The 10,020-nt window shown below is 40.6% G+C and overlaps 1 protein-coding gene across 1 annotated transcript; it reads left to right on the top strand.

Annotated features, from left to right (window-relative positions):
- Positions 1-7,622: 7,622 nt before the first annotated feature.
- LOC116246186 (BURP domain-containing protein 5-like) lies at positions 7,623-9,553 on the top strand. Its single transcript, XM_031617927.1, has 3 exons — positions 7,623-7,664; positions 7,796-7,916; positions 8,760-9,553. The coding sequence occupies exons 1-3, from the start codon at positions 7,623-7,625 to the stop codon at positions 9,551-9,553; spliced, it is 957 nt and encodes a 318-aa protein (XP_031473787.1).
- The last annotated feature ends 467 nt before the right edge of the window (positions 9,554-10,020 follow it).

Raw genomic sequence — 10,020 nt, 5'->3', positions numbered from 1 at the left:
TTGCACACTAATTTTATATAATTATATTGGTGCACCTCAAATACTATTTGCTTATTACCTATGGTGCCGTTCATTCATTTTGGCCTAGGGATGTCAACAAATCCCACAGATCTGACCGTACTACTTATGAAGAAATCAGACAAGAAAAAAGTTTAATATTCAATTAAGAACTCAAATCAGATTAGAAATTTCATTCCATTGGATTTGGATTTAAGTAAATATTTGATTGGATGTGGTGGAGTAAGCCTGGGCACCGGGCCGGGCCACCGCCGGGTACCCGGCCCGCTACGGGCCCGGGCCCGGGCCTTGACAAAAAAGTTTTCGGGCCAAATTTATCGGGCTTGGCCCGGCCCGGGCCTGCCACTGTGATCGGTGGCGGCCCGATAAGCCTGACATGATTTTTTTTTCTTTCTTTAAAAAAAATGAACTGAGAGAATTAGGAACTTATGGTTATAGGTTAGGTTTTCTTTTCCTCTTTTCGTTTCATTAAGAAATTTCATCGCCGCGAGCTCGAGACTGCCTCCTCTAGTCTTCCTCATTGGCCGTCGCCCCTTGGCTGCCTCCTCCGGTCCTCCCGTCGGTCGCCGCCATCGCAGAGCTACTCTACTTGCTTCATCATCGGTTGCATCGAGTACTCCTCCAGAGGACTACTTTCTACTGGTTGGTGTTGTTCTTGTTTTTGTTATTCTATTAAGCGCACATGGTTTACGTTCGTGCTCATTTTTTGAGTGAGCTAGAGGCTAGCAAGTAGCAACCCGCCTCAAAGCCCGACCCGGCCCGTTTTGAATGCCGGGCTTTGATTTTTTCATTTTTAACGGGTCAGGCCGGCCCGATGCCCAGCCTTATGGTGGAGGGGGGTTAAGGTAAAATTTAATTCCCGCTCTTCCGCCAGTCGGGGTGGTTAAGGTTTCACCATGAGGAAAGAGCAGGAGCAAAGCCAAAAAAATTCAGACTAAGGAGCATAAATATAAAATTTTAAATTTTAAGGCACCAACATGTAAGTGAAAAAGATTATTCAGAAATAGCAATACAAAATTAAGATTTTTTTTGGGTTTCGTGTGGGCAGTTGCCCACATGTAGCCCACACCAAGCTCCTCCCCTGAGAAAAGGAGCCGGTCTGCCTCTTGAATTTGTGCATGGGATTGAACCACCCCCAATGTTCCTTGATTTATAAACATGTCAAAGGTTCGAGCGGTTACTTGTAAATATCTCCATTTATTGTTCCTTTCTTTGTCATGACATATAGAGAAGACATGTTCAATATCTTTTCTCCAAAATATGACAAGTTAATTACCCCACATCTAAAATCTTGTTCTTACAAATAAACTGTTATAGTCTTTGCGTATGTCCGAATTCATTCTCAGAAGAAAGGCAAAAGCAACTTCTTCCGTCAAATTAATTTGACAGTCGGTGTGAACTGATCGACTGATCAATGATCCCCAACTCAAGGATCGATGTCCCAATATGGGAAGGCATCCTGTGCAGCAACTATCATCTTTTGCTGTTCTCACAGAGAGCAAGGGATGGATGAAAAACTCTGGGATATGTTGGACCAACGTATATCAGCTCCAGTGGACCAAGAGGCAGAGAAAGTGCTTTTTTGTAGCCAAACTTGCGGTCATATGGACACATATATCAACGTATATCAAACGTGCTGTTTCTCGGCATCTTTCCAATACTCGTAAAACAAGTCTTTTCTTCTTCAATCTCTTTGAAGACAGTGTGTAAAGAATAGGACGCATCATGATGAAGGTCTAGAAGCGCAAGTACTGCTTCGATGTACAAAATCGTAAAGTGCCATTTGAATAAAGCTGCTGGTTGGCGATGCACAAACTTGTATAAGGTTTTAGTTGGAGAAAAGGGGAAATGAGCAACAAGAAGCATATGCAGCTCTGCATTAAAGACATCATGCACCACTGACGCCCATGGAGATGCAAACTTGATTAAAGTTAATGTTGGATTCTATATATCGTATATGCGAACCTCTACTATATACAATTAACTTGAAAAAGTTGTAAAAAATGCAATTACTTCTCTGAAAACTTTACCCCTCCAAAATGGGGCGCTTAACCAAGCAAGTCACGTATCGGCATGGGTGACTTTTTTTTTTTTTTTTTTTCAAATGATGCAAACACTTGTAAATTAAAGAAAAAATGCTCATGTTAGTGTGACAATAGTAGTAGATTATCGGGACTCTCATTATTCGGATCTCAGAAAATTTGAATCCACTTCATAACTATATCAGAATTTGGTGTAAGGTTTTGGTATCCATGAAACCCAAGAGATGTATAGTTCTAAAAAACTTCCAATTTTGGGATGAAAAGGACAATCGCTGAAAAGTCCAAAAGATGAGAAAGTGAAAGGTGGAAAAAAGTGAGGGAAATTAGAAAGCGTGTTAAGGTTTGATTTCTTTGAGTATTATTTTCCTTAACCAAATTGCAATACTCAGCTGATGGGATGGGTGTACCCTATTCCACCCTTTTTTTTTTTTTTTACATCTTTTCCTAAATGATATACCTAACTACTCAAGATTTATTCTTTTGTGTAGTCAACAAATATGCACACAAGAACGAGGTGGTGGCATTTTAGTAATTTTATTATAAAAATTATATCAAAAGTGGGTCTTCTCTTGTATGGGGAGGTCACCGGTGGCCCGACCTACCGCCTTCATGGCATCCAAGTGTGTGTGTGAGAGAGAGAGAGAGATATGTGCACGTGCTCGGTCAACAATGTCGTGCTCATATTTAAAATACCAACAAGAGACGAATTAACTCTCCGCTTCCGGCTCCTTACGCTCATGTACCATTAACTTTTATCGCTATCTTTTCAACATATAAACTCTATTACGAACAATACTTAGAGCCTTTTTAATATTTTTCGCTATATATCTTAGGCAAAAGGGAGGAAAACTCAGTATTAGCCTATATAAAAAGGGGCAAACATTTGCGGCCTCCTTCTCCGTATTTGGCCAAGCTTGAGTTGCAGCCTTCAATGGCGGACTTGGTTTCGTTCTTCTCACTTTCGACTCTCTTCCTGGTAAGTGCACGTCCATCAATTCCCTTTGCTCGAAAAGCTAGTGAGATCCACGCTCCAGGGACTGCCAGTGGGCGCCATCCCACCTGCCGGAAGCCAGCGGCTCGCTTCCGTCTTCCCACAGCAACTCTGCAAACGCCGTGCCATCACTGTGTTTTGTGTTCTACTGCCATAATTTCGTGGGGACAAGTGCATACAAGGTTCAGTTGGTTGCCGAAGATGGTAGACGAGTGACATGACAGCTTTTGGGTGCTGGGTGTAAAGCCGGGAACCATGCCCATTTGCCCCTTAATTATAAAGAGCTTTGCTTGGCTCCCCAACTTATCTGCAAGCTACTACTTCCTTGCTACGTACATGAGCAGGCCGCCTAGAGCTATTTGAAATTATTTTTTTGAATGAACTGATAATAAATAAAACATCATCATTTAATTGCTTGCCTTATTTGCTTATGAGTCACCACTTATTGGCGCCGTTGAATCCTGATCAGCTCACAACTCTCGATCATGGTAATGTTCATTACCTTGTTTTCACAAGGTCAGATTGTTAAATCAGGAGAACTGAAATTAAGAGAAATATATATAACTTGGTCTAGCGGGAAAGAAAAACCAAGTTTTGCAATTAATGAAACTCTAAGATCTTGACACATTGCACCTTATACGTGCATGGGTCATGCCACTCCTCCGAGATGAATTTTATGGAATCGGCAAATTACTCAAGCTACCCTACTCAAATTGTTAAATTCCTCACCAGAGGCTAGAGAGAGAGAGAGAGAGAGAGAGAGAGAGAGAGAGAGAGAGAGAGAGAGATGTTCCATAATTAAATGTTTCGCTGAAGTAATGAAGCAATAAACTAGAATTACAGTACACAGACAAGACAAAGAAACCTGCTGGGACACTATGGGAGGGAGCTAAGAGGTGATTGATCGAGTTCTGAATCACCCCTTTATTTTTATGATAAAAAATAAACCCTATTATTTGAAAAATTACAAAAAGGCCTAATTTCAACAAAACATTTCTACAAAAGCATCATTAATGAAAAGCATTAAAATGTACAGAGAAACCCATCTCACCCTTGATATGCTTACACACAAGTTCAGGCTGCCCGCCTGCCCCAGTCCAAACGACGGCCATAATCTCTTGTCTTATCCTAGCCGCAGCACTTGTACCGCGATAGCATGGTTGCCTTCGACAGCGCGCTTTCATTTCTGAACGACTTTCTCTTACCAGTTGAGACAGAGGCCGCTCAGCAAATGAACAATAATCTGACGAGTCTAGGCCTGTTGTTCCCTTCACTGAATAATCTCTTCGGTTCTTTACCATCAGGAATATGTAAGGGTGGCATGGACATCCACTTTTCTGCTTACAACAACCACTTCACTAGATCAATACCAGAAAGCTTGGGGAATTGTGCATGCTTATATACACTCACTTTAAGTGCGAACCAACCTAGTGGTAACATTTCAGTGGAGCGGATGTCACAGTCTTGAATCAATGGATTTCTGTAGTAACCACATCACCAGCAAGATTCCAGGTCCAAATTTCAAATGACACGATTGGTGGTAATAAACGTTTCTGCCAATTACATAACAGGAGAGATTCCAAGAAGAATAGGGAACTTTCGTTCTTGTTAGAGATAGATATGTGCAAGAATCATATATCGGGTGGAATACCATCAGAGATTGGCAAGTTAAAAAATTTGTAATTGTTGATTTCTCATCCGACAACCTTAGCACACTAATACCTGAAGCGCTTCGGAATAGGTTGATCCGATTGAAGCTGAGTAACAACAGCTTAAACTGAACAAGTCCTTCTCAGTTAGGAAACTTGGCAGGACTATCCCCGCTGCTAGATGTTAGCCGCAACATGCGAATTAAATCATCTAGAGAGAGGCTCAATCTTTCCCATAACAAGTTAATAGGTACAATCCCATCATCTTTGGCTAAAATGGTTAGTTTGATATCAGTTGATTTGTCCTTTAACAGTCTCAAAGGTCCTCTCGCAAACAAACCCTGCCTTCCTGAATGCTTCTAAAAACTCATTTATCGGTAATCTTGGTTTATGTGGAAGAGTTAACTTGTTACTCAAGTCAAAACATTGAAGGCTATTGTTACTCAAGTTGCTGCAGTCCTCATCCTTCTGTTCCTTGTTACTGGAACTTGCAAATTCTGTCAAGAAGCAAAGTGGAGAAGGCGAAACAAGAGGAGAATCATGACCAAAACATGCCATAGAAATGATTTCTTCTCCATATGGAACTGTGACAGTGAACTTACTTATGAGGATATTGTCCATGCTACAAGGGATTTCAGTGATGAATATGTTATTGGTACAGGGGGGTCATGCTAGCGTCTACAGAGTTGAACTCCCCACAGGATAAATAGTGGCTGTCAAGAAGTTCAATCAAAGTGTACACGGACTTTGGCTTCAGAAATGAGATTAAAGCATTGACGGAAGTTCGCCATAGAAACATAATCAAGCTCCATGGATTCTGTAAGCATCCTTATTGCTCATTCTTAGTGCATGAATATGTAGAGAAATGAAGCTTGGCAAACATACTAAGCAACAATGAAGAAGGCTGAAGGATTAGATTGGACAAAGAGGGTGAATATCATAAATGATGTTGCTGATTCTTTGTCATGTATGCATCGTGACCTTTCAATTCCAGTAATCCACCGCGACATCTCCAGCAAGAACATTTTATTATATCTACATTTTGATGTATGAGTTTATGATTTTTGAGAAGCGAGACTACCAAATCCAGATTCATCCAATTGGACTGAGCTTATGGGACAATATACAATGGCAGTATATATTGAGTTTGTGTTGAGTATCATCATTTGTATATATGCCATTGCGTTCCTTGAGTTGTAGTGTCGTTGCTTACCTTCTGCGTCGTGGACTGCTTTCTTGTACGTCTTCTTCTTCGTCACGGACTGACTGTTTCAACCATTGAACGCAAACGTGCAATGATAATTGTGACATTCATTGAATCCATTCTGTCCCGTCTTGCAACCTGAGATGCGTGTCTAAAGGAGATGGTGTAGCACCGTCTTTCCAGGAGTCGGTCTCCACCAAATCGCTTGCACTGTAAGTAAGAAATTGGAAAAAATTATTAAGAAACTAAAAGGGAAAAAATGATCAATCTATTCAATACAGATCTGATCAGGGCTACACAATAAAAGCTAGTGGTTCAGTATAGCTAGTGCAAGATATTAGGTCGACGGCGTTTGGTTACACGAATGCTTTGTTATTTGAAAGGTGAACACATGCATGGAACACTGCGTTCCAAGGAACACAGCTTTCCTATTACTAAACCCCAAATTGTTGTGCATAAAAGCTAGAACGACATGTTCCTTGGCCCGTTTCATGAACCAATAAACTTATGCCATTTATGAATGAATAATCTTCCTAAATAAGAATGACACAAAAGTATGAAAGCTCAAAAAATCAAAAAGAGGAAAATTGGGTCACCGTATGCAGTCGAAGTCGAAGATGAATTCCTTTGACACGTCACGAAGATGACTACTCGACGTAAACGGTTCGGGTCAGATTCGCCATGTACTGAACATTATTGGACCTGACTTCAATTAACTGGACTAGAAATGACCATGTTTCTTCTCTTTTTCAAACCAAAAAAAAAAAAAAAACTGAATTGGGTGGGACCTAACTTTTAGGTAACCAACATTTTCTCCTCTGAACTTTCTCAGTAATATTGAGAATTTAGCTGTCTAAACTCTATGATAATTCATGGATCAAATAAAATTTTAGTTATGTCGCTAACACAAGAAGCTGTGTTCTGACCATATGGACATTTTAGTAATGTTGCAGGTGCATTTTTTTTATCATTCTACTTTTACCGTTATGCGTGTTAGGAACAACACAATAAACACTCCTCTCGCACTCTCAAGAAGGGGTTAGAAGCAACAAGGAAGAAGACAACGATTTACGTGGTTCGGAGCAATAATCTCCTACGTCCACAGTCGCACAGATCTCTTGTATTCTCTCTCTTCTATGAACACACAGAACAGACACTCTCAGCGGCGGCCATCCTCAAAACATAAGGATTAGGGCAAACCCGCATTTGTACAAAATGACCCATATACCCATAAGGATTAGGGCAAACCCGTATTTGGATCCGCGGTATTGTAAATGAAAATGAGTGTCCAGTATGGTTCAACTTACATACACCAACAATGCGAGGGTCATTCATTTTATACACGAGGACATTTTGAGCCCCTAACAAACGGCCCGGTGTTAGGAGCCATAACGTAAAAACTGCTGAAAGAAAAAAAAAAGAGAGGCTAAATAGACACAAAATAGGCTAAATATAAATGGCTGGAATTTTGAGAAAGAAGCTTACATGACTGTCCTGTTGCTAATTTCCGGTCGGTCGATTGAATCTGTGTCCATGATTTCAAATATATTTACTCTTGCCTCTTCAACGTCTTCCGTTCCCGTGTCCACCTTAGCTCCGAATCGGTCAACAGTATCGACCAAACACGCTCGCACAGTTCTTCCTTATAAAAAGCAGGAAGCACTACCCTCCCTTCACCAAACAACAGAACTTAAGTACTGGGTAGCTCGATGAACAGTATGGCAGTTTCCTCCTTCTACATCATCTCAGCTTCTCTTGCAGTAAGCTACATCTGTTTTGTTTGATCTTAATTTCCTTTCATTAATTAATCATCTGTATTTTCTTCTGCAACGATTTCATTAAAAGATGGAGTTAATTTCCGTATCACTGTGATGAACTTTTGTTTTGGCAGCTTATAATTGGGACTGCAAGCTGCAGCTTATCTCTGACGCCTGATGGTTATTGGAACAGGGTGTTCCCAAGCACCCCCATGCCAAATGCCATTAGAGAACTCTTGTCCCCCTCTCCGTCAGGTATTGCACTACCAAATTCAATTGATAGTATATATATATATATATATATATATATTCCCCACCAGATGATTAATAATCAATTAAAATCAGTCGCTGAAAGTGCCAACAACAGTCGTAATACTACAATTACGATTAATAGCGACCGCCAGAACGTTGCTATTACCATGGTTTCCACAGCTATTACTTAAATCCCAGTCCTTCGCTGAAACCAATGAAATTAGCTGTTGCCATTTCTGAGTATATCCCTCGTTAAAGGCTGTCATTGTAGCAACTGAATTAACCATCACCATTACAACAATGGCGAGAAAAGATTTAGACACCAGTGACAGATGTTTTACGACAGTTCGCATAGACATCTAATAGCAGGAATTAGTGACAGATCTGTCTATCGGGTAATATAATAATGACCTGGAAATTTCAGTACCTAAGAGAACAATAGGCAAATATTGGCGACGAATCAATCCAACACCAAAGATAATGAAAAAGGTTGCAGTCACGGATTTTACCGTTGCCAAAAACGGTCAAAGCTTTTTAGTGAAAGTGCCCTTACATATATCTATACATAGATGACTGTTTTACAAAAACTATACATATATATTATCTACGTAACAAAAATACACTATACAATCGTAAATTACTAATTACATCAACTAAAAGATATACATGTATGACAAAGACTTTCCACTACATCTCTATACTCATTACGCCTCTTTTTACGGAAAAAGAAAAAACCGGTTAATAGTAAACAGGATTTAGTGTCACGTGTATGCTCGAATTTATGGTGAGCAAATAATATAATAAGATTGATAACTTAGCCAGTCCTTTAATTTGAATTGACTGCAGGATCTGGTGGTCGTAACCTCACTAACAGTTCTCCTCCTACCCCTATCTTCCCTACCAAAGCTTGCTGTTGTAAGTGGGCCGCGATGAGCGGTTACCCTGGCTTAAGCCCCATGAACTGCCCACCGAACAATGCACCTCTTTATTCCCTGAGGGAAGACATGCAGCCTGGTAGCAAGATGAACGTCACCATGATGATCACCCCCGTAGCTTTAAGTGGTGGCCGTTTCTTCCCCCGCCAGCGAGCTCAAGCAATTCCCTTCTCAACCTCCAATCTCACTGCTATCCTCAAGATGTTCTCCATTCAACCCGAATCCGACCGTGCTTCTCTTATCAGGGAAACGCTTCAGGATTGTGAGGCGGCTGCAATTAAAGGAGAAGTAAAGCACTGTGCAACATCGCTGGAGTCGATGATCGATTTCGTTGTTGCGGAGTTGGGAACAAGAGAGATTCATGCGGTGTTCACTTCTGCTGTTAACAGAGAGGAGGCTGTGAAAGTCAGGAGTTACAGAGTTGGTGCTGGTGGTGGAAGGATGATGACCAATAAAGTTATGACATGCCACAACACTGTGTTTCCTTACGCTGTATTCTACTGCCACAATTTCGCGGGGACAAGGGTATACATGGTTCCGTTGGTTGCTGAAGATGGTAGCCGAGTGAGCGCCATTGCTTTGTGCCATATCGATACATCAAACTGGAATCCCCGGCATGAGAGCTTCAGGGTGCTGGGTGTGAAGCCAGGAACTGTGCCCATTTGCCACTTCATTGTAGAGGGCCTTGCTTGGGTCCCCAACTGATCTGCATGCTACTAATACGTGTATGGGCTGGACCGTCGTCTCCAATTTTATTTATTGAATGGTAAAATTGTCATTTTAACTATACGTACTAATGTTTTTTACTCATCAGGTGTTTTTTTCATTAACCTAATCAGTTGTTTATAGTTATCAAATGTCAAATTGTTTCAACAGTCATCGGTAAAGTTATCTTTTTTTCAATTTGTTCCTCAGGGTGCGTTTCATGCACAGGGAAGAATTTAACGTGGTAAATTTTCCTAACAAATTTTTTTGAAAAAAATTTCAGGATCAAATTTACCCTCTTTCGATTTGAGGTCATGTTTGATGTACAGGAAGAAATTAACGTGGTAAATTTCACCATGTACGTTTGTTAGATGCAAAAAAAATTTAACCTCATTGAGGGAGCTTCACTCCAAAATTTGTATAAAATCGTAAAAGTCTCCAAAAATCACCAAATTTGGTCACCAGAA

This window comes from Nymphaea colorata, chromosome 1 (assembly GCF_008831285.2).
Source record: "Nymphaea colorata isolate Beijing-Zhang1983 chromosome 1, ASM883128v2, whole genome shotgun sequence".
In the NCBI taxonomy this organism is placed as follows: Eukaryota; Viridiplantae; Streptophyta; class Magnoliopsida; order Nymphaeales; family Nymphaeaceae; genus Nymphaea; species Nymphaea colorata.
The sequence above is the reverse complement of the archived record's forward strand: the minus strand, read 5'-3'. Positions and strand labels throughout refer to the sequence as shown.

Bases quoted from the DNA above. Each gene is read 5' to 3' on its own strand.
- LOC116246186 (XM_031617927.1), top strand. From the start codon at position 7,623: ATGGCAGTTTCCTCCTTCTACATCATCTCAGCTTCTCTTGCA. The intron at 7,665-7,795 runs GTAAGCTACATC...TTGTTTTGGCAG, and splicing joins TCATCTCAGCTTCTCTTGCA to CTTATAATTGGGACTGCAAG. The intron at 7,917-8,759 runs GTATTGCACTAC...AATTGACTGCAG, and splicing joins CTTGTCCCCCTCTCCGTCAG to GATCTGGTGGTCGTAACCTC.